Source organism: Pelecanus crispus, chromosome 8 (assembly GCF_030463565.1).
Source record: "Pelecanus crispus isolate bPelCri1 chromosome 8, bPelCri1.pri, whole genome shotgun sequence".
In the NCBI taxonomy this organism is placed as follows: Eukaryota; Metazoa; Chordata; class Aves; order Pelecaniformes; family Pelecanidae; genus Pelecanus; species Pelecanus crispus.
The window spans coordinates 25,303,773-25,327,762 of record NC_134650.1 but is presented as its reverse complement, the minus strand read 5'-3'; the positions used below and the strand labels follow the sequence as shown (position 1 = coordinate 25,327,762).

At 51.3% G+C, this 23,990-nt stretch overlaps 1 protein-coding gene across 2 annotated transcripts in view; it reads right to left on the bottom strand.

Moving 5' to 3' along the window:
* CPNE2 (copine 2) overlaps positions 1-23,990 on the bottom strand; it is a 50,233-nt gene extending 26,243 nt beyond the window's left edge. For both annotated transcript variants that reach the window (XM_009478011.2, XM_075714777.1), the window contains exons 1-4: positions 23,909-23,990; positions 14,698-14,894; positions 6,583-6,762; positions 2,825-2,899 (exon numbers count right to left, since the gene is read on the bottom strand). In XM_009478011.2, the coding sequence (XP_009476286.1) occupies positions 2,825-2,899; positions 6,583-6,762; positions 14,698-14,865 (423 nt within the window). In that variant the 5' untranslated portion in view covers positions 14,866-14,894; positions 23,909-23,990. The remainder of the gene's footprint in view (positions 1-2,824; positions 2,900-6,582; positions 6,763-14,697; positions 14,895-23,908) is intronic.

Here is a 23,990-nt window from a genome sequence, read left to right as displayed (position 1 = left end):
GGTGTCACACCTGAGCTGATCTGAGGCAGCTTTTCACATGCTGGGACCAGTGAAGCCTCCAAGGACCAAGCCAAGAGGAAGCAGGAGCCATAAAAACCCTTGCCAGCAAGATATGCCACCTTGTCCTCCCTGTCCCAGGCTGGGCACAGCAAAGAGCAGCTGCCCCAGCCCTGGGGGGAATTGCTAGTGGCACCAAGGACGCCAGCCACGTCTCTGCATGATCACCCAACGAGACGGCCGTAAGGATGAAAACTCAGTTGCTGCTCCTGAGGAGCTACAGCAGGCAGGAGTGCAGCCCAGATTACTTCAATTTAAGAGACTTTATTCACATATGCTCCAGAAGGGCTTTGGCTGCCAACCACCAGTGGGCTGGTTTTGTCTGGAATGTGGTCTAATGAGTCTCTTGGTATTTTAAGAAAGGGAATGTTTATAACGAAAAAGCACATTTATTCACTTCTGTTACCAGCCGCTTTCTGAATCACTTGTATTTTTTTCCTCAAGGCTGTGTCCTGCCCAAGCATCTGCTCCCCACCTCTCCCTCCTCCACTCATCAGGGCGGGCTGAGCCGTCCCCTGGCATCCCCAGCTGCAGCATCCTCCCCAGGCAGGAGCTGGCACCAGCATGGCTGGGAGCACGGTGTGACATTTTCCTCATGCACAGTGCTCCCAAGCACAGCTGTTTGCTAGCTTTCACAAGGAGGTTGTCCTTCACTGGAGATTTGCAGCATAATTACAGCAAGGCTTTTAGAAAACTTGCAGAAATCCAGGGAACAATTTTCTGCAGAACAAGCAATCAGAGGGTTATTGGCACTTAGGAGAGTGGGGAGTTTGCAGGGACGAGGAGGCAGAGATGCAGCTTTTGAATCCACCTGGGCAGCTGGGCAAGGGGCAAGGGGACGAGCTGCAGCTCCCCAACAACCTCCCAGTCTTTCCATGGAGGACACCACTCTTTGGTCCACAGAGGATGTGGACAGAGGATGTGATCATCGCATGCAAAACCAAGTTTTCCCCTCTGCCCCATATAGCTGTGAAGTGAGAAGTTCCCTATTGCAAAGACACGGCATCAGTTTTCTCCCCGACCTAGTCCTCAGTGGGCACGCACGGTCACCAAAACCAGCGTGAAGAAGAGAAGCTGTAGGGAAGTGGATGAAATTTGCCCTTTTCTGATCCCCACAAAAGCATGCCCAGTTGGCGTCTGGCATTTTAGAGCTCACTGAAGGCTACGTAAAAGCCAGACCATGCAGACAAGCCACACTGCCACAGGCTGCTGGTGGCACCTTCTCTTGGCCGTCATGGATAATAACAACATCCCCACTGCTGTGCCTGGCAGAGGCATGCAGCAAGATCTCAGGATTGATTTCTACAAACAGAAGAACCTTGGCTAGATGGATGGGATCGCATGGGGGTCCCTAGGTTTGAAGAGATGGGGAAAATCCCAAAGCGAGCATTCATTATCTCATGAATATTTTTCCCTTTGTCTCCCATTTTCCTGCCCACTTTGGTCTGTTTGGAGGATGATTCATCTGGGGCAGGTTATTCTGTTGCATTCACCCCTCTGGCATCTCAGTTAAGAAAAAGGATACTTGGGCAAAACTGAAGGGTATGGGAGTGAGGAAGGCAGGGTTTGGCTCCAAACTTCACGTTTTATATGAGTGAGTCCAAAGCAGAAGCGTGCTCCGTGGTTGGTGTCCATAGCCCGTGCTCCAGCGCTGTGCCAAACAGTGAGGAAAGGTGCCCACCACACATGACCCTGTTGTCATCACCAAGCCAGGGCAAAAAAGCCTCAGATCAGGAAACTGCATCAATGGTACAAAATGAAGCAGACATCTCAGAGCCTTTGATTTTTAGTGACATGTTACTGCCAGATCGGGACCTTCCTTTTTCTAAAGCGTGTAGCCTTTGGACTTGACTGGAAACTTTTCATCTGGTCCAGCTCTTCCCACTCAAGCATCAGATGGAATGTTGAGAGCTTGCTCCTCGGGGATGGCACATGGCATCAGGCACCACCTGTGAACTTCACTGCGGCTTTTCCTCTTGCATTTAAAGACTAACTGCAGCAATTAAGAGAGAAAAGCTGGCAGCATCTTCCCAGCCTCTAGAGCAAACAGCGATGGAGATGCCCTTGCAGCAGCCAGGTCCTAGGCTTTTAAGCCCTTCCAGTGCTTTTAAACCTGATGGAAGTTTAACTCCTTGCTGGCCTTTTCTTCCACACCTTTGCTGCCTGGCTGCGCATCTTGCAAAACCAGTAACACTGAAGAGGTCCAAAAAGGATGGGAGATGTGGCAGGAGGGAAACACACCTAAATTTAGTCTTTTCTTTCTAAAAAACCCATCACTAAAGAGATCCACAGCGGGAAGGCCACTGCCCGAAGGGGTCTGCATCAAGAGCAGCGGCTGTTGCTATGAGAGTTGTTGCTACGGCACAGTTCCCATCCGCTTCCTACAAACAAAACCACCCATCGCAGGCAAAGGAATCAGCTCTTACCTCCCGCTGCTCCAGGGAGGGCTGAGCAGCCGTATTGTACCAGATAACAAACAGCAGCAGCATAGATTTACTTTGTACTTCTACAGGTTGAGGTTGTTCTTATTTCAGAGACCGAAGCAGAGGTTAAAGACTCACAGTGCTGGGTACCAGGCAAGATGGTCCCTGCCCCAGGTGAATCATCCTCCAAACAGACCAAAGTGGGCAGGAAAATGGGAGACAAAGGCAAAAATATTCATGAGATAAACCCCAGTCTCCTGGACATCAGGTGAGTGTCCTGCATCACCCCCAGGTTATTATCAGCCTTTACACACTCAGCAGGTAACATAAAGGAGTAACCATACCGTTATCATCCCTTTCCCAGCTGGCTTGCCATTCCCCAGAAGGAGAGTCCTTGTTATTTTCTTGCTGGAGACGATCTAGAGAAGCCAAAGAAAATAAAGTCACAATTGTACAAGTGATCAAAAGCAGACTCGTAAGAAACTGATCATTGCTCATGTTAGTTAATTCAGATTAAGCATTCACAACAGTAGAAGAAAGACATCATAATCAGGGATGACCATGATACTGTGAATATCACCATTGTCACCCGAGTCTGTGGGGTGCAGGGCAGCAGCTGAACAGCACAGGGCAGTGACGGTGCAAGAAGCTGAAGCATCATCCCCTGCTGAACCCAGGGACCAGCTATTTGCATGGAGCAGGTCAATGGGACCACACACACCTGAAGGACCATGATTTGTTCCCAGCAAAACCACCACTCAACCCTTCAAACCCCATCTTAAATACTTCTAACATGACCCCTGCCAGCAACTTGCTTTCAGGCCATGTTTCCATGGACAAATGCTGATTGCAAGCCAGATGCTCTCCCCCAGCATCCTTCTGGATCCCCTGCACAGCTGCTGCCGAGCAAAGCACAGGGGTCAGCACCCCCCAAAGGCATGTGCCCCCCTTCACTTCTGGCTTGTAAGAGGCCAGACAGGATGATTTGGGAGCTAAATTAAACCTCTTGAGATTTTTTCCTAGCTCACTGAGTTTCAATTGCCTTCAGATCTAGGGATCTTGTAAGTTTTCCCCACAAGGCGCAGACCCCAACACGGGGGTCCAGCAACCTGCTGGAAGTAGCTGTGCTCTGCTCCCATACCTAGTGGAGACTCCTTTGAGATCTAGGGGTCCCAGTTTAAAAAGTGCAGTCCCATCCATCCTTCTGCCTCCATCTTTGGTCCTATGTCATACAGTCAAAAGACAATAGTAATAATTACAAAAAAATATGTAATGAAATGTTGCTCCTGCCATCCAAGTGACCCAGCCATGCTTGGATTCCTTCCATTGCTCCTCAGAAATGTTATCCTCCCTCTGGGGAGACCTTATTGCGGCCTTTCAATACTTAAAGGGGGCTTAGAAGAAAGATGGGGACACACTTATTTTAGCAGGGCCTATTGTGATAGGACAAGGGGTAGTGGTTTTAAAATAAAGGAGGATAGATTCAGACTAGATATAAGGAAGAAATTTTTTGCAATGGGGGTGGTGAGACACTGGAACACGTTGCCCAGAGAAGTGGTAGATGCCCCATCCCTGGAAACATTCAAGGTCAGGTTGGATGGGGCTCTGAGCAACCTGATCTATTTGAAGATGGCCCTGCTCATTGCAGGAGGGTTGGACTGGATGACCTTTAAAGGTCCCTTCCAACACAAACCATTCTGTGATCCTGTGATTCTTGCAATTTCAAGGCAAAAAACCTTTCCCCTTGTGGCTAGCAAGCCATGTCTTGGTGCTTTTGATCCATAAATGCATAGGAACCACCAGCCAGTGTAACTAGATGTTTGTGCCATGCCATGCACAAGGAGGCAAAATCTCCTCACAACCCTGGCTAGCAGAAACCACAGACATCCTCCAGCCTGCAAGTTGATCCTTGTTACATTTCATTTGGCTGCAGAGGTCATTACAGGCCCACAAATTATCCAGTTATCTTTTTAAATCTTACCACAGACCTAATTAGCTGTAATAAAATAATCTGGCTAATCTGACAGGGCTCTGATGCAAACTCAAAATTGAAAAGTCAGATGCAGCCCATGGCTGCTCTCCTTCCCTTTCAAGAGCTTCTTGTGCCTCAAAACTGGGCAGGCTTATGGAAATATCCCACCAGACAAAAATCTAGACATAAGAAAACCCACAGCAGGGTGGTTGAACCCACAAGCCCCCATCCACCCTGTTTCACCCCTCTCCTCACCAGACACCCTTGCACACGTGCTACCCCTCTGGTCCACCTCTGCCCCGTGACTGGGCTGTGCTGCAAGCCTGTGCTGGCCACAGGGAGAGAAGGCTAACAGAGAACTTCAGGGAAAAAAGGAAAATTAGAAGATCCCTCCATTCCAAGCTGGTGTATTGCTGTGGACTAAAGGTCACCAAGAAGCTCATATGAGAAGCACTGCAAAAACTCATCAAAAACTGGGCACACACATAAGCCAAGTTCTCTTCTGCAGAGTGTAAATACTTGCATGAGATTACAGAAGTTCAGAGCTCCTTTTTTTCTGATGGACTAAGCCCACCAGCTGTGCCTAAAGACACAGCAGACAGTTATGCCATGCCTGTGAGTCACCATGGCTAAACCACCAACTGTTCTGAGCAAGCACCTTGGATGTGAGACCCGCCAACAGCTGCCCAGTCCCCGCAATTACCACAGCCCCAGGATGGCCTGTCCAGTCTCATGCTCTGACCGGAACACCTTTTAAAGCACGAGAAAGGGTTGGGCTCTTCTGGGAGACCCAACAAGCAGTAGGGTCCACCTTTCTCCCCAGCACATACAGATAACATACAGATAACATTCCTCTCCGGCATGAGCCTGCAGAGCCCTGGCCTTCTGCAGGGCCACATTTAGGAACAGCAAGGTTTCGGCTCTGTTTCCTTACCTGTTTCCTTACATTTCCTTCCATAAATTCTGGATGTAAGCTTCCACCAAGACCATGACCTTCACAAGGAGCATTGCTGAACTGCTCCACACCAGAGGTGGTTGCGTTTCAGCAATGGAACTAACAGTAAAGAATGGGTTTGGTCTAAATCACTGAATACCAGCCTGGGCTGTTACCTGCACTGTCTCCTAACTTCTGTAGGAGCCGAATTAGTTCATCACGGAGCGCTTCCAAAAACCCAGACATTAAACATCAAACTCTGTAAATGTCAGTGCTCTTCTAACACGTCAAGCTCTTGAGTTAGCAATGGTAAGGTCACTCGGCCCCTCTTGCCATGTGCAGTGCCATATCACAGTCTGTGTAATAAAGCAATCACATTCATGAGCCTCCCTGAACACATGGGCTGCCTGTCCATGCCAACCCACCTATTACAATGTCTCCTTCCTCCCAGTTCCCAGGATCAAGTAAAACAGAGAGTTTCTCCCAGCCCCTGCACTTGTGCTAGGTACCACAGCAGCCCTGAGCAGCCGGATGCTGTGAAAGAACGGAAAAAATCCCCCTCATTCCTTTCCTCTGAGTCAGAGCAAGCTCGGAGGACAAAGATGTTTGGAGAATGTAGCTGCCAATTCTAATAGGGTCTGGGCTTATGAATGCAAAGACCTTCCAAAGGCTTATAAATCACATTGCGTCCCAAAAGCTTTTCCATGAGAAGAGCAGAAGACACATTTCTGCACCAACATGCTAAAGTAGGAGAGATGATTTGCTACATAACAGCAATACATAAAGCTTTGGGAGGAAAAAAAAAAGAAAATGAAAACTGAGATAGAAAGGTAGACTGCAATGCATCCTAACTTTAAACATCTGGAAGTTTCCCAAGTCCAGATCCAAGCTGGTCATAACACATGGTGAGATACAGGTACCTCCAAAAGCTTCCTCTTTGCTTCTGTCTCTCTGCAGGCACCAACAGAAGCCCACACTGTGACTACCTTAGACTTGGACAAGTAGCCAACAGTGCTAACATGGAACAGTTCAACCTCAACAGTTGATGTGTGACAAGCAAATTAAATTAGTTTTGCCAGGAAGGACCCAGCAGTAGATAAGAGTAGCAGCTCTAATCCTCCCATGTCCCTGTGGCTGACATGATTTGGGGTCCCCTTGCTGAAGGACAGTGAGCTGCAGGGACCACAGAGACTCACCATGCCCAGCGTGCAGGAGAATTCGCCCAGGAAGTCATGCTCATACAGCTGCATGCTTGATTTGTCCTGGTCAAACAGGGCAAACTTGAGCTTCTGCACTTCTTCAAAGTGGTAGTCGACAATGAACTTCTTGGCAAAAGCTGGGTTGAGGTTATTCACGGCTGTCTCTGTCCTGTCAAGCTGTAAAGAAAAAAAAAGAGGCATTTAGGCACGTGCAGCATCTTGCATCTTTGTCACCACCATGTATCTTCTCTGACTTCAGCCAGAGCCACCCAGAAACCCTGCAGTGACCATGAGAGAGTGAGAGCACCAGGCATTCAGCAGAGCTATCCCTAAATGCAGGCTGTAATACCCAGTGTATGCAAGGTGGGATCCATCTAAACAAGTAACAGCACTTCACGCAGAGAGCTGCATCCCTGAGGACGGGGTGCACAGGGCTGTACAAGCCCAACCCAGCCAACAGCCAGGACAGAAGCGCCCACCCAGCCAAGGCTTGGTGTGGAGTCAAGGCTCATTGAAGCCAGAGTCTTTGCTGGCTTCTAACCCCTGCTGTCCCAGGAGTTGATGCTCTCAAACACCTCTGATCCTCAGCGAGACACGCACAGCTGTAATGCCAAACCTGTTTCTTTCAGGCTGTGCAGCTAACAGCAAGGACAAGCAAAAAGAAAAAGTGTCACGAGCCAGAACAGCAACTCTCCAGCATTTCCCTCTAGACTTTAAACCAAAACATTAATGTGGTTTCTTCTTTCTTGGTCTTCCATGGAAAAAAACAACAAAAAAAAATCACCACAGGCCATTTTTCATAGATTTCATCAAGCATTAGGCTGGAACAAGAGGCTGGAAGGACCCAGAAGACAAGACTTCAATAGATCTTGTCATCCTGAGCTATTGTGAGCAGGCTGGAAGAAATGATGTCTCCGATGGCTTGGAAGGGCAAGCGCACAGAGAATGATGGAAACTGGAAGGTATGTGGGGAACCTGCTGTCCAAGTGGAAGCACCACGGCAGTCTGCAGCATCCTGCAGCCAAGAGCAGTGATAAGAGCAGAGAAAACTTGGCAGGCAGCCAGTGGAAGTGTGGGTTTACGATGCAGCATGGCACAGGCAGACAGAAAGCCTTGCATGAGCCAAAAAAAAAATCCCGAGGACAGCCACACCAGAGATCCTGGGACACTGCCTTCCACTAATGGAGCTTCGGTCCCAGACCCCATATCTCAGACCACAGGAGGGCTGGGAGGATGGCAGCACCAGCTGGGCTCCTGGCACGGGCTCTCACAGACACAGCAACCCACAATTTTAGCCAAAGTGGCAAAAACTGGGAAAACGAGGCCAAAAAAAGCTGGTATATTTGCTTCTGGAAGTCAATGGTCAAGGAGGGTCTGAACTCTAATGCCAGGACTCATCATCCCCACCAGGCCATCATCCATCCCAAGAGGCACCAGGAAAGGGCATGTTTGGAGCCAAACATGCAACATATCCTTATGAAGCTAAAACAGGCAGAAAGGATGCTGGTGGCACAGCCTGTGCGCTGAACAGGAAATGAACACCTGCAGCCTGGAGGAAAACCCTCCAGCAAGCAAACCAAGCAGAGGCTTTGTCAGAAGACAAAGACAAAGACAAGGTGGCCTTCTTGGCCACCTACGCACACTGCTGGCTCATGTTCAGCTGGCTGTCGACCAACACCCCCAGGTCCTTTTCAGCCAGGCAGCTTCCCAGCCACTCTTCCCCAAGCCTGTAGTGTTGCATGGGGTGTTGTGACCCAAGTGCAGGACCCGGCACTTGGCCTTGTTAAACCTCATACAGTTGGCCTTGGCCCATCGGTCCAACCTGTCCAGGTCCCTCTGCCAGGGCCATCCTACCCTCGAGCAGATCGACACTCCCACCCAACTTGGTGTCATCTGCAAACTTACTGAGGGTGCACTCAATCCCCTCATCCAGATCATTGATAAAGATATTAAACAAGGCTGGCTCCAAAACAGAGCCCTGGGGAACACCGCTCGTGACGGGTTGCCAACTGTCCTGCCCATGCAGCCCCAGGGGGAGTCTTAACAGCTCCAAGCATCTGAGCTGGGACAGCCACGTGCCCACCAGAGCTGGCAGAGTACCTAGCAGCATCGGCCTTTTGCCACATCACCCTGTTATCCCAGGATATGGTAACAGGGGCTATTAAAAAAGAAAGAAAGGCAGGCACTCACCAGCATGATTTTATCAAAAGCTGCTCTCCTCAGTGCCTGGAAAGACCATACCACCTGCCTGTGGGACAGCATGGAGCCTCCAGCCATGCTGCGGCCCCAGCCAGCATCCTGCCTCCTCTTGCAGCCAGGACACCCGGTCCCGGGCAAGGCTATGCTGCCTGTGCATCCCAGGTCCCAAGGCAAGACCTCTGTGGAAAGCAGCCCCCGTGCCAGCATCCCAGGGCAGCGCCGGGCTGCAGGATGGTGGGATGTCTGCCAGAGCTGCGGAGCCAAGAGTAAGTATGGCAGAGCAGAAAAAAAAAACCCAAAAAGTAAACACGTACCTTAGTCCCAAAGAAACTCATTCAACACGAGGCAGGTTTTGGAGGGACTGAGTGGAAATGTGGTGAGTTTGCTATATATACCAACATCGCAGTGTTTTTTGAAGTTGGTCGCTTTGTCTTAATTGCCAAGAAACGACTAAAGTAAATGCTGTGTTCCCAGAATAGCCACCTGCTGCACTGTGGGGAATCAAAAACATCAACACCAGTGGGCTGTAAGCTGGTCAGGGCCATGCATCTTCATGCAGATCCTTCCTTCTCTGCTGCCATCTCATACAGAAGGACCCCAAAAGTCTGCTGAGAGATGTGATGGACCAGGAGCAGTGAGCATCCATGAGCTCTACCTTATTTCAGCAGTACAACACAGGCAAATCCCCTTTCAGTCCCGTAGGAGACAAGACCTTGCAGGCAACAGAGGTGGATTTTAGCCTATTCCATGTTCTCTGAAGCCAGGGACCAAGGGAAACCAGTCCTTCCACTCCCAGGTGCCAGTTCAAAGGAGATAGCTTGAGGTCCCATCTCCAGCTTTGCCCTGGAAGGGGTGGCCCAGGGAAGGAGAAGTGAAACCCAGCCAATGTGTCTTGAGCTAACCCTCCAGAGTGATGTGGCTTCCTTCAACACCCAGATTAAACCGAGCATTTAATCTCCTGCCTGTTGTCAATGTGAAGCACAACAAAATCACAAACCCCAGCTACTTGATGCATAGGGTTTGGTCTTTGGTTTGATGCAGCACTGGTCACCTTGCCAATGACCATCACATACAAGGCCTCTTCACACCACCACCATCAGGAGACAAGCATGTCATCAGCTCCTGCCTTCCCCTTCACCCCCAAGGCTTACACATCTGCATTCCCTGTAAAGAGCAGAGGTGGCTTTGCCACCCAAGAGCAGAAAAGCACAAGGGTTTTTAAGAGACAAGTAACCTAATTAAAGATTTCTGTTTGGGTAAGAGTCTTCATTCTACAAATCAAGCATGAAACTGGGAAATCATCTCCAATGACAGCCCTTGTGCTCAATGAACGCAACCAGAGAGTCCTCCAGCATCTGTAAGGAGGTTGGCTAGAGACCTTCAAGTATCCCCAGCACGTGGAGACGCTTGATGCTCCAACACTGGGAGATGCTCTCCCAAGTGCCAAGGAAAGCTTGTGTGGAAGGCGCAGGACCAGCAGTATGAGTCAGAGCGGCACAAAGGCAGTGGTACGGCTGAGTCATGTGTCTCTGCTCCTGGCATCACAGGCCAGGTCTTTCATGGCTCCTGTGAGATGACATCATTGGGCAGAACATTTAAACATCACCTATCGTCATGTCACTTCTCAGCCTGTGGTTTATTGTCCCTCCCTCTCCCACCCCCTCCAAGGCTGATTCACAAAGATTTTTTAATTCCTATTAAGCTCAGCAAGACAAAATAATTGTATTTGGGAACAAATGTGACAGCTAGAAAGAACAGTGAGCAGAAACCTTTTTGTCGGCATCAGCTGGTACCTCAGCCCCACTGCCCAGCTCAGACGCTGGCACCGCCGTGGCTGGGGCTGGTCCTGGAGGAGGAGACCCACGTCCTAAACCAGGTCTGACAGTTGGGACACGTCACTAACCCTGTGCAGAGGATGCAGGGGCAGTGTGGTGGGATGCTGCTGAGCTGCTGCTGTCCCCATCTGTCCCCTACATTTCAGCTATGTTATTAAGGCCACCGCTTTCAGACAAGAAAGAGGTTCATCTCAGAGCAAGGGGCATGTCTGTGTGGCCAAAATCCATGCAGAACAACACAGGCACCGCCGTGAAGCTCTGAACCATGGTGGCATGAGCTGCCAAGGGTCCACCAAGTGCCCCATACAGAGAGGCTCTTGCAGGCAAGCCCACCTCTCCTGGCCTTCCCTGGCACCCAGCCAGAACCCAAACCCATGCACTGCTACTGCCATGTGTGGGTGCAGGAGGATCTCAGTCCCAGCTGTGCTCCTGGCATGCCAGTGGACGGGGGCCAGCTCCATGGCATGCGAGCACATGACACCACATGCCAGCTCGCACAACATGCTGACCCCTGCTGAAACCACAGCAGTGGAGTGCCAAGCAATCTGCCGCTCCAGACTGACGTCCAGTGCCTATCTTGCCAATTAAAAAGAAGCTAAAAATAGCAGAGGAAAAGAAAAAAAAATAAAACCACCAGACATTTGTATTGTAAAAGAAGCTTTGGAATCAAAACTGCTGGACTGAGACATTACTGACAGAAAGAGAAATTCCTGAAAAGTACAATCAGATCAAAGAGATGACACCTATCAAAGCTGGAAAGCTCATTAGTCTCATCCAGGCTGCTGAGCAAAGTTAATTGCAGACCATGGTAAGGTGAGGTTTGCCCCTACACCCTCCCTGCTGACAGCAAGATCAGCTGCAGGACACCTTAGGTGATGCCCATTGATTCACCAGCTCCTTGGCCAAGTGCCAAGTTGGCTAGTTGGCTGCCCAACTAGTCCAAGTATTTGAAAAATGAGACCACCTAATTTCCAAGGAATTAGGATAATTTTTATTTGGTTTATCTGATTTAATGCCCTTCGGCTGCTCATTTTGTGCTGCATCCAACACCGGTGCCTGTATCCATCCATCACACCTCCATGGTCTGCTTACCTGCTCCCTCCAGACCAACTGAAAAGAGGTCTTACACTATCTGTAACTGCAGTTATAAAACAAAATCCCCATTTTTTTCCTCCAAGCATTTTAGCCCAGAGTCTTTCCCCCTGTAGCCAAAAGGTTTTTCTTAGGCATGGAAATAAATGCTCCTGCACAGAATCTGGAGTTTGGATTCACTACACCGGTTTTATCACAGATGGCACCTTGCCCAACTCAGTCTGCCGCAGAAGGAGACAACAACTATAGCTTCTCCATGTGAGATGCTGAACAGTCAATAAAGCACCATGAAGTGGGTGCTCTTGGGAGTTCCCAGTCCACTTTGTGCACACCCCAACTGCAAAACCATCCTGAGATGTGCATCTGCCTGGGAGACCCACCCAAGTGAGACCTCTTGCCCATTGCAGCAGCACTACTGGTGACCAATGTCATGCTGCTCAAAGCCAGTTTGGGCATACCTGGACAAACCGTGGTGCCAGCAGCAAGCACACACCCGGTCCCCGATGTGGCTTGCAGCAGGAAGATGTATCCCTGTGTCCCTTCCCTGCAGGAGGGGGATTTTCAAAGGAATACACATCCATTTGGTGGGTATGCTGAGAAGCAAGATTTTGGGATCAAGCCAATGTTTTACTTATGCTATGAAATAATTCAGACAGCTGCTGAGGGTGAATTCCCTCGCGCTCTATTAGTCTGGTTAGTAGCAGCCTTGTCCAGCTGAAGCAGAGGGCTGGGAACAACACACAAGGGGTCCTTGTGTGCTCTTTGCATCTCAGAGAGGACAGATTTATCCCATGTTCACCTACCACCAGGGATGGCGCAGCCACGGACAGTCCTCCTGTCCTTAAAGATCCTTTATCAGCAGGTTCTTGCCCTGGAGTAAGTTTGTGTTGGAGTGGGTAAGGAGGTAAGAGGAAATGAATGCAACTCTCAGTTCCTTAGGACATACAAGGAAAATAAAAATAAACACCCCCAGCTGTGGAAGCATGCCAGCATGCTCCTCTGTGCAGAGCCTCAGTGGCCGCAGCCCATGGGCTGTGAGCGGCTGCGTACATCTGCTGAGCAGGATGTCCTGGTGCAGCAGGGATGCCCAAAGCTGCTGAGAAGGATAATCACAGGATCTCAGAATGGTTTAGGTTGGGAGGAATCTCTGAAGATCATCTAGTCCAACCCTCCTGCCATGGGCAGGGACATCTTTCACTAGATCAGGTTGTGCAAAGCCCCATCCAACCTGACCTTGAACACTTCCAGGGATGGGACATCCACAGCTTCTCTGGGCAAGCTGTTCCAGTGTCTCACCACCCTCATCGTAAAACATTTCTTCCTTATGTCCAACCTAAACCTACCCTCTGCCAGTTTAAAACTGTTGCCCTTTGTCCTGTCACTACAGGCCCTGGTAAAAAGTTTGTCCCCATCCCCTGTAAGTACAGAAAGGGTGCAATAAGGTCTCCCCAGAGCCTTCTCTTCTCCAGGCTGAACAACCCCAACCCTCTCACAGCCTTTCCTCATAGGAGAGGTGTTCCATCCCTCTGATAATCTTCATGGGCCTCCTCGTCCAGAGGACACTCCAACAGGTCCATGTGTTTCCTGCAATGAGGACTCCAGAGCTGGATGCAGTGCTCCAGGCAGGGTCTCAGCAGAGCAGAGTAGAGGGGTAGAATCACCTCCCTTGACCCGCTGGCTATACTTCTTCAGATGCAGCCCAGGATACGGTTGGTTTTCTGGGCTGCGAGCACACATTGCCGGCTCATGTCCAGCTTTTCATCCACCAGTACCCCCAAGTCCCTCTCTGCAGGGCTGCTCTCTGACCATTCATACCCCAGCCTGTGCTGATACTGGGGATTGCCCCGACCCAGGCGCAGCACCTTGCACTTGGCCTTGGTTCAACAAGGTTCACATGGGCCCACTCCTCAAGCCTGTCAAGGTCCTTTGGATGGCATCCCTTCCCTCAAGCAAGTCAACTGCACGACTCAGCTTGGTGTCATCTGCAAATCTGCTGAGGGTGCACTCAATCCCACTGCCTATGTCATGATCCCTCCCCTTCTCTCTTCCTGTAGGAATTACCTTTCCCATTTATAAGGAGCCGGCTTCTGAAACCCAGCACATAACAAGATCCTCTGCAGTTTCTTCTCAGGGCCTCCCGGTATCAAATACAGCAGTTGAACCACGTATTTATGAGATTTCTGGTAAGGAGGAAATACCAATATTTGCAAAAAGTTCATTCGGGATTTGCCAGCTGGTTGCTGTCTGTCTACAGCTGAACTGATCCAACACCCCACACACCCCGCTCCCAAGTCTCCTTCCCCATCCCATGGTCCTGCCCTCTCCACAACCAGGTGCTCACAAGCCCATGAAATGCCCAGCTTAAGGACTGTTGACCTTGACAGAATTCTTGATACAATTCTTGGAGGAGGCCACAGGAGCATGAGCTACCCTGGATAGCATTTTTCCACTGGACTGACCTGCCAGACCCTCATCCAGCACACTCCTGGCCCCTAGAAATAGCCAGGGCAAGCGAAACCCAAAGACCAGCTTCCTATGTGACCCAAGAACCAGCTTATCTTGACTCACCTAGAGACACACACCCTGTTGTAAGTGGGACTCACAACATATAACTGTCACATGGGATCAGCATTTCAGACACCCAAATCCGAATCATCCCCAGCTTACAGCAGACTGAGAAGGGGCTAGGACCACAAGGTGGCAAGATCCTTTCAGCCCCACCACATGCCTTGCCAGAGGTTGGCATTATGAGATCTGCAATTAAATCTAACCCCCCACACAAAGCAGAAAGCACTGACGGGGAAAGGACCAATTGCAGAACACAGAATAACACTGGTGCCATGCCCACAGCCTCAGGAGGACCAGAAGAACTTCCACCTCTGCTTGGGGAGGAATGAGGACCAGCCTCGTAGTGGAGCACAGAGGGAAGAGACACCAGCATGGGCAAACCACAGGAGGTAGAAATTCACACAACTTCAGGACTTACCTCTACCCACTTCCCGTTGACTTCCATGAAAAGGACGCAGAAGGGGTCAGATTTGGAAGTGACATCCCTGTCCAGAAGGTTTTGGCCGCAGATGGACAACTCGACTTTGCAGACACAGTACTGGGACCCAACGGGCCCTGCCGGCATGGGAGTCACAGTGTACGCCATGGACTCCAGAGGCAGCAGCTCCAGGCAGTCTATGGGATATGAGAACAGAGAGAAACCTCAGTGCAAGGCAGAAAGGCAGAAAACACTCTGTCGGCGCTGGTGGGTTGGGCCCAGACAGAGAGGCCACATCCAGAACCTCATGCTCTAAGTTACACTCAGTAAGTTATGAAGCTTTCCTGGCTCCAAAGCATCTGCCCTGCCTGGTCACCATCCCCACATGGCCACCAGAACAGGCAGACGTCCTGAGTGGGAGCCTGAGTGGGAGCCCAGCAGAGCATCTACAATCTGCTTTGTTTTTTCTCCATAAATAGCAGATTTTCAAGGGAAGGTAGCATCTTCAGCTTACCCCCCAAGGGAGGGGGGTTTCCCAACCTCTTCTTTCAGCATGTTGGGGTTTTTTTGTGGGGAGGAACTACACTTCCACACCATCTTTCAGCATGAGAACTGGTTGTCGTCTGGCTGGTCCCAAGTCATGGACCATGGACCTAAGCTACGAGGACCAAACTTGAGCTCTGCCTCCCAAATCCTCATAGGGAAAGGGGTGAGACTGTGAGGATGACTGGGGTGGAGGGCAGGTCCAGCCCCGGTTCAGCCCTATCTCCACCCAACTCACTAGGTCAGAAGAAAACAGTGGCTTTGGCAGCAATTAAAAAGCCGTGTTAGTTAGTTCACAGAAGAGCAAGGCATTTGTGACAACAACATCAAGGCGTGATCTGGTGTACAGGATGATTTACAGGGCCCTGATAAAAAACTCTTTGTTATAAGAACAGCTTACCAAAAGTCCGCTACAAAAGCTATCTTGCAGATATAAATGTGTTTTATAGCATTATTAGTGCAAAAACCCATCCCACACAACAGCTTTGCCTTCTGATGTGCAGTTTACTCATCAGAAACCATCAAAGGTCTTCAACACAGAAGGGGAAAAAAAGACAAGAAAAAGTGTTTTCAGATTAAGTTATACTAATAAACCTTTGCAGCTGGTGTGGCTATTGCAGAGAGTGCTGTTTTCAGCAGTTGCTTCTATACCTTTCACCATAGCCCTCTTTTTCAAGAGCAGCTCCTGGCTCATCCACTTTATCTGAAAACCCAAAACATCACATTCCCCCATGTTGATAAGCCATCTGCTGCTGTTTGGCATTGAAACACCAATTAATATTATTTGTTTGTTTTGCCCAGGCATGAGTATTTACAAGTGCTCGTGGTGCTGGGATCTGTGCTGCTGCTCCCTTCCCTTGCAGCTCAACCTCCAAGCTGGGATGAGGATGGTGGACAGGGCTGGGGTGATCCCAGCCCCTATATGGCTATGGGAGAGGGAGCTCCAGGCTCGCCACCAGCTGTTCTAAGGGGTCAGCCCCAGCTGTGATGAATACTGAGCGGAAAACAGCTCCCTCTTCCAAGGCTCTGAGCCCCCCTCTCCTACCTGCCAAGATCTCTGGTTGGCACTAAGTCACCCAAAACAAGCCTGATTTTAACTCCCAACAGTAAATGCAAGCTCTTCATCACAGCCTGCTGCTCAGGGCAAGAGCAGTGCAATCATTTCAGCACCACAGGAACCCCGAAACATCTCCAGAAGAAGAAAATCCCCATCCTTGGCTGCACGCACACGTGTACATCACTGAAACAGCACCCACGTCCCTTCCCCGACCGCAGTTTCCCCTCTCCTAGACCAAGCACATCTCATGCCGTTGCTCCCTGTTCACAGCAGCGTGACACCAAATCAGCAGCACGTGTGGGCAATGGTCCATCTACCGTGACTTTGAGGAGAAACACATGTAGAAACACAAGTCCTCCCAGCTCATCCACTGTGAAGCCCCTGCAAGCTGCTGGGGCGATGGCTTCGAAACACCTGTTCCCAACAGAGCTGTCTCTGCTCCTCTCAAGCCCATGCTGCCAGTTGTACATAAAACAAAGATTTTTTTTTTTTTTAAATGCACAGATCATGCAATTGACGTCTTAAAATAGCCAGGCTTGTTCTATTTATGCTGCTTTCTGTCTGCTGCTCCCTCTGAAAAGCAAACACAGGGCAGCTGTGCTGGCATGGACCTGGTACTGCCAGAGCAGGGAGATCTGGGCTGGGTTTTTCCATCTCCCCTTCCCACAAATCTCACCGTCGTCTCACAAAAAGCAGAGGCAGCAAATGACTCAGTGGAAAAAGCTTTTTCCCAGGGCTGGTAAGCACCAAAACATCCTCTCGGTGCACTGAGCATTGCCTGCACTCCAGCCCCTGTGCTCAGCCTGCCATGCTCCTGGGGGAGCACACAGTCAAAACAGACACGGGGAAGAGGAGAGGCGGCCAGCGCCAGCCAGGGCTTGCTGAGGGCAGAGACCTGGTGGGACTTGTGTCCCCTGCATGGACACACTCCCCACCCAGGCACCCAAATTCAGGGACTGGGACAGACTGGGACTGCCTCTCCCCCAGGTGCCAACCTGGAGAGCTTGATGCCATCTCACAGGTGCCCAGCACAAAATCCTGCAGTTATCCCCTCCCCACCAGAGAGCCACAGCCACCTCTCCTCCTGCTGTGCCGGCACAGATTCAGCACCTTCCCTGGGGCTAGGCAGGGTTTTGGCCCCTGCAGCCTCAGCAGCAGCTATAGGTCCCCCTGCCTCAGAGGTTTCCCATCTGAGGCACCACCAGGCTTCAAGCAAGCCGGTGGCATTTTGACCCCCCAGCAAATGCTTTAAATTTGGGGGGGGGGGGGGGGGGGGAGGGGGAATTTGAGCTGGCACTGAAAGAGCCAGCTTGCCATCATCTGTATTCCAGTCTCTCCTCCTTTTTTTGTTCTCCTCTCCCCAAATATGCGACCCTGAATGAAGTCCTATGACTCACTCGGCATCTGCGGCCAAATATTCTCCTGACATACAATCCCAGCTGCCAGCTTCATGCAGATCACACGGACATGTGGTCTCCTGCCGAAACACAGCTAGGCTACCAATGAGAGGTCTCAGGGACAAGCATGAAGGTCTGATTGCTCCATCTGCCATGGGCCACAGCAGATGTCCGAAGAGGTGTCACAAGAGCAGGAGCAGGGTGGAGGGACATAGTCCCCAAATCCTTTCTGGGCTCCAGCTTCCAGGACCTCCTGAGCTGGATGTATCTTTGTGCTTTGTAACCTTCAAGTGCTTTTTCTCCACGACTTGGTCACCTCTAAGCCACTTTGTGTCCACAACATCCTGCAGCAAGGGATTTCGCTGGCTGGGGGCATGCACAAGCCCTGGGGCCACCCAGAATATCTGAGATGAACATCTGGGAGTCCCAGAGCAACACACACAGATGCTCTCCTCTTCGTCACCCCATGGCCCCCCCGATCTCTACAGCAGATCCCCAAAGCACGTGCAGAAGGGCTGGCTGGAAGCCCTGGGATGTTTTCTTCCTCTCTTATCTGAAAGAGGAGGAGGGGAAGGAGTTATCTGTTTTGCAAACTAACTTCTGCCCTGGGTGGTTCCCCTTCCCTCTGCAGAAGAGAAGCCCCATAAGAAGCAGTTGCTCAGGCCACACTAAGGCCCTGTTTCAAGCATTAACAGAAAAAAACAGAGAGGAAAAAAAAATAAAGCTATGCTTTAAGTGAAACATTTTGGGGGCTTTTTTTAATGTTGATAGTGCCATCAAACTTCAGTGATCACCTCTCCTTAAAGAAATGGGATTTATTTTCACAGGGAATACCATGCATATTTGAAACAGCCCCAGAAGTACCAATATCCACCAGTGATACCAGGCAAAGTCCCTCTGGGTCCCTCCCGGGGATGTCCCTCCCCTTCTTTGGGGATTTCTGTAATACGCCACAGAAGTCACCCGTGACTCAGTTTACCCACTCAGGCTGCCCCACTACAGCCTACTGCAATTGTAGAAGCAAATTTCCTTTCTGGAAAGGGAAAATGAGAGAGATGAGTATCAAACAGGTAAATTCGGGTTCCCATAAAGCACATATCTGAGCTTACAGGCAGCAGAGACACAGTGGGAGGGCAGCGGTACCCGAGGGAGGATGAAGAGCAGGTGAAAATGAGTTGTCAGAAGATTGAAGCAAAGGAGAGGAGCAGGAATACACAGCATCTGGTTGCCTAGAGCAGCAAAAAAGCTGAAATGCAGCACACATGGAGCTGAAGACGCCAGGAAAAGCTGGGATGTGCAGTGATGGATGCCCAGTGCAGCTCCCCATGCTGTCAAAACCCACACCGACCGCTTTCCTCCTTCCTGTCAACAAATACAGTCATCTCCAGAATTATTTTGCAAAGCAAAAATATTTGCCTTTCAGTCTTGCCTAAGCAGCATGGTGGATTCACCAGCCTGCACCTGGTCTTAATAACAGCCTCGTTACCTTCTGAACGCACGTGCAATTAGTCATGTACACAGCACCATGCCATCAGTACCCTCACCAGCAAATGCCTCTGCCACAGGCAAGCAGGCTGAGGGAGGCAGAAAAGGGATGCTTGCCCATGAAAACTCCCTGCAAGGATATACCTTGGGTACCCACGACCACCAGAGGACCTTCATCTCTCCTGTGAGGCAGGGAAGGGCTGAAAACTGCCTCTGAGCATCCCCGCATGGGCAGCACAGCTGGGACAGAGCTCAGATTCTCCCAAATTTCCAGAGATTCAGGGTAGACTGGACACAGGGGGATGCCCAGGTTGGGCTCTGGTTTTCAGGCTGGCATGCTGTGAGCAAGTCCCACAGCCCTGCCCGACAGAAGGAGCCAAGGGGACTACTGAGATATTTTGGGGGCCTGATACAGCAGGAAAAAGGGTTTCAGGACAACATAATTAAGTAATTTCCCCAGAGAACCCTTCCTGATGGAAACCATGCCTAATGATGCTTCAACAGCTAATGCTGCTCATGCCTTCAGCTGGTTTTCTCGCACTGGTGCTGCAAAATCCCATCCCAAGAAAGGTATGACAACAGCTGGTGGACACCTCAGTACTACAGTGGCTGCTTCTTCATTTTGTGCCCAGGAAATAGTCACCCACAATGTCCAGCTCCTCTCAGACCTCTGTGGTCCCCAGAAAAGCCCCCAAACCTAGGGATGGTTTGGTGCTGGTGTAGGCAGTGCCCTCCTTGCCAAAACCCCAAGCAGCTGCACCAACCAGTACACGAGCAGCACCCAGGCAAGCTTCTCCGGTGAGTGATGATCAGCAGAGATGTGCAAAGTCACTTGGGGTGTCCTAGGAGGCACAAATTGCAGGAAAACCCTGAGGCAAACCCCACTGCACCAGAGCTTCCCCCCCCAAAGTGGCTTCATGTTTCATCCCCTCCAGAAAGGTTGTATCCCCACTTCCCAGCCAGCAAGAGAAGATGCTGCATAAAGAGGGCTGCCGTACTCAGCTGCATCAGAGACCACGACCTCCCAGCCAGCACACTGGGACAGGCAAGGGAGTTTTCCTGAGTCCTAAAGACAACAGGAATAAAAGCCCAAGGGAGAAACTGAGGCAGAAAGAAAGGATGAGCCAGAGACCCAGAGCAAGGCACTGAACACAAGTCCATCTCGGCAGCACTTCTTGCATTCAGGCACTTTCAAGGGAAAGAGGTCTTTGGTGCAAAGAAGTCTTTGGTGGTTGGAAAAAAATTATGATGATGATAATAATAACAATAATTTAAAATTGTAGTGAAAACGAAAACAGCAAAAAGTGGAACAAAACACAGGAAAAACAAGTGATGCAACTGCTCACCACCCGCTGACCGATACCCAGCCAGTTCCCGAGCAGCAATCCCGCCTCCCCCCCCGGCAACTCCCCCCAGCTTATATACTGAGCATGACGTCATATGGTATGGAATAGCCCTTTGTGGTCAATAGTCAGTTTGGATCAACTATTCTGGCTGTGCCCGCTCCCAGCTTCTTGTGCACCTGGCAGAGCATGGGAAGCTGAAAAAGTCCTTGACTTAGTGTAAGCACTACTTAGCAACAACTAAAACACCAGTGTGTTATCAGCATTATTCTCATACTAAATCCAAAACACAGCACTATGTCAGCTACTAGGAAGAAGATTAATGCTATCCCAGCCGAAACCAGGACAAAGGGACGTGGCACAGCCCGAAGACAGGGCAGGTGGGTGCCAGTGGGGCTGGACACGGGGCCCCTCACCCACCACCGGGCCAACACGTCAGGGCAGGTAGGCACCTGGTGCAGTGCACAGGGCTGGAGAAAAGCATTTGGTCACCCAGGCTGCCAGAGGTGAGGACAAACCCATCCTGCCGCATCCAGCAGCATCTCTCCAGGGCTGGCTGAGCTGTAACTTGCAGCATCCCCATAGCGACACCATTAGAGGGATCTGGAATTCGGGGCCAGACAGACAACATAACTGCAAAATGCCCCTCCAAAACAGAAACTGGAAAGCTCCAGGGACTCTAACACCATCGCACTTCTATTGGCATGTGAAACCTTTTGTTTAAGCCCAGGTATTCACCGAGACCCCACACCAGTTTCCAAGGACTGCTTTGAATCAGCCCACAGCTACGTTCCCATTAAGCTCCCGCCTCAAACCATTGCTCGTCCCTGGGAGGGATGGAGGCAAGCAGGCCAGGCACCACCTGTAGTACCCAGGCCGGACGGGGCCGGGGCAGTGAAGGAGAAGAGAAGGGAGAGAGCCAGGATTTGCAGCAGGCTGGGCAGGGAGCAGGATGGGAAATGCAGATCCCAGCTGAAAAACAAGGCAGAAAAACCCCCAACTTGCTTGGCAGTCCCCAGAGAGAGACTGGCATCATCAGGGGAAACCTGTACCCCATGTGGGGTCTCAAACAGGCTGCAGCATCCTCTCCCCCAGCTCCCAGGAAACCCATGGCAATTAGCCTTGCAACAATTAGGTGGCTGGAGTTAGGGTGGATTGATCCCAGCACCCCAGGCCCAGCAAGGGGCAGGCAGGGATGCCAGGATCCCACCCTGACCACACAGGGAGAGTTTTACCCAGCAGGAGATCCATCTCCAGAGAGCAACCGGAGGGATAATGGGGACATGACCCACTAAGCCACATCCAAGCATCAATAAATCTGGGGTCATAACTCTGAAGAAAGAAGCACTTCCCAAACAGAAGGACCTGCCCGTGGGGATGCTCATCGCTCCCTCTGCAGCCTTGGGTCACAGCCTGACTCACAGATTCGGGAGCCTCATCCAGCTTCTTCAGCTGGATGCAGGGTGAAAGATTGCTTCTTCCCTGCCCAGGATGAGTGACAGGTGAAAGGGAACCTGTGGAAGCCATAAAACCTCCTGGGGACCTCCCAGCGGTCCCTGTCCCGGGGACCCCCTGGATAAAGCTGCTCTGAAGCAGAGGGGACATTGCAGCCTTGCCTCCGGACACCCTGCCAGGCAGACAGCTGGCTTGCAAGGAGCTACACGGTGCAAGGAGAGGAGCTGTGACGCAGCCTGTCCCACCCACAGGTGCCACTGCCAGATGGCCCAGGAACACCCTTTAGAAGCCCAGCCCCAGCTGGGTGCTCAGCCATGACAGCCTGCTCAGCCCAGCAGCCAGCAGACAGGGGTCACCGGGCAGGCAGGACCCACCGAGGGGGCACAGGCACGTGCCAGGCCACGAGATGGGAGCACCCCCTGCCCGACTGCTATTTCCCAAGGCATTCCATGGGCTGCAAGGGGACACTACTCCATCCGTACGAAGGTGCTGAAGCATCAGCTTCCCCAGTGTCCTGCAGAGTCAGGACACTGACACGTACCATAACAGCATAATATATCACGCCATAATACCAGTGTAATCACATTAACAGGTCCAGCACATAAGACCCTCAAGGGAAAGGGGATTAGGAGACATCATTATTTACAGTCCATCATGCTGGCAGAGCTCCTCTGCTGCTCGTGCATCACCAGCAATGGCACTCAGCACTTGCAAAGACCTTGCAGGCTCCAGGTGCACTGCAGGCACCACGGCCCCAACCTCAGCCGTGGCATGCAGCCATCCCGCCACAGCTGGAGAGGATGGGGCCATCCTGTTTTCTGCTTTCTACAGACCTCCTCCTTGGGCAAACCCCCATACTGCTCTGTGCCATTTCCCCTCTCCCCCACCTGAGGGTCCTACCCAAGGCTGACCACCACCTGTTGGGATTTAAGACTGCAAAGAGGGCTGTCAGAAGTCAGAGCTAGGGAAGATGCCCTGAAGCAGCTGGGTGGATGGGAGTAACGATCCCACTGCCTGGACCCGTGAGCACAGGGGCCTCCCTGTGCTGCCTGTAGAGCACAGGGCTTGTCACCACCATCCACTGCTCATCTCATTTTGAAAACATCATCACCTGAAAAGCCACTCAAAAGCATGTTCCAGTCCAGAGCTGAGGCAGCCACTACAGATGTCAAACACAAATCCACCACCTCCGGCTGCCTCTGCCATCCCCACGTGTGGTAAAGCAGGTGCTAGACTCCAGGAGAGAGTGGTGCCAGCAAAGAAAACACCTCATGATGAAGGATCCTCAGGATGGGAGCAAGACTCCTCCACACAGTTCCACCCTGCCCTGCATCCCCCCTCCTACTGCAGTCCTGCTCCCCATACTGCCACACAGCCCTGATGATGTCTCCAAGGGTCCCCCGCATCCCCCAGTGGTACCACCCAAACCTGCCGCCCTGGCTCCTTCCCCCATCCAAGCAGAAACTTGAGAGACCTGGGGCTGCTCTGCCCCAAGCAGCCACCCTGTAGCTAAGAGGAGCTGTCAAACCCCAGGAGGGCATCAGGAAAAGCAAGAGCCTCTGCAGTGATATCTGTGCCAGCATCCCTCTGGGGTGGAAGTGGGTGCCCCCGCAACTGTAGGGACATGGCTGCTGCCCGGTCACTGCTGTAGGACCAGAGGACGGGACCCATGTCCTCACAGAGGGGCTCACACCTGCAGAGACACCAAGACTGGAGATGCCAGGGATGCGCGAATAAAACCAAACACCTTTATGTGCTCCTGGTGTGCAGGCAGCCTCAGATGCCAGCTGGCTGACACCGACCCAGTGCCCTCAGGCAGAGCCTGCCCTGACACCGGGGGAGCAAAGGGAATGGCATTCATTATCCCACCCTCTCTGAATGAACTCTTAAAATGTCATTACACTGTCCCCAAAGTATCTAAAACCACTTACCAGCAAGAAATCACGAGCCCTGAAGAGCAGGAGAGCTGAGTGCTCTGGAGAGGGCAGGCCCTTGGGCTCCCAGCAGCAAAGG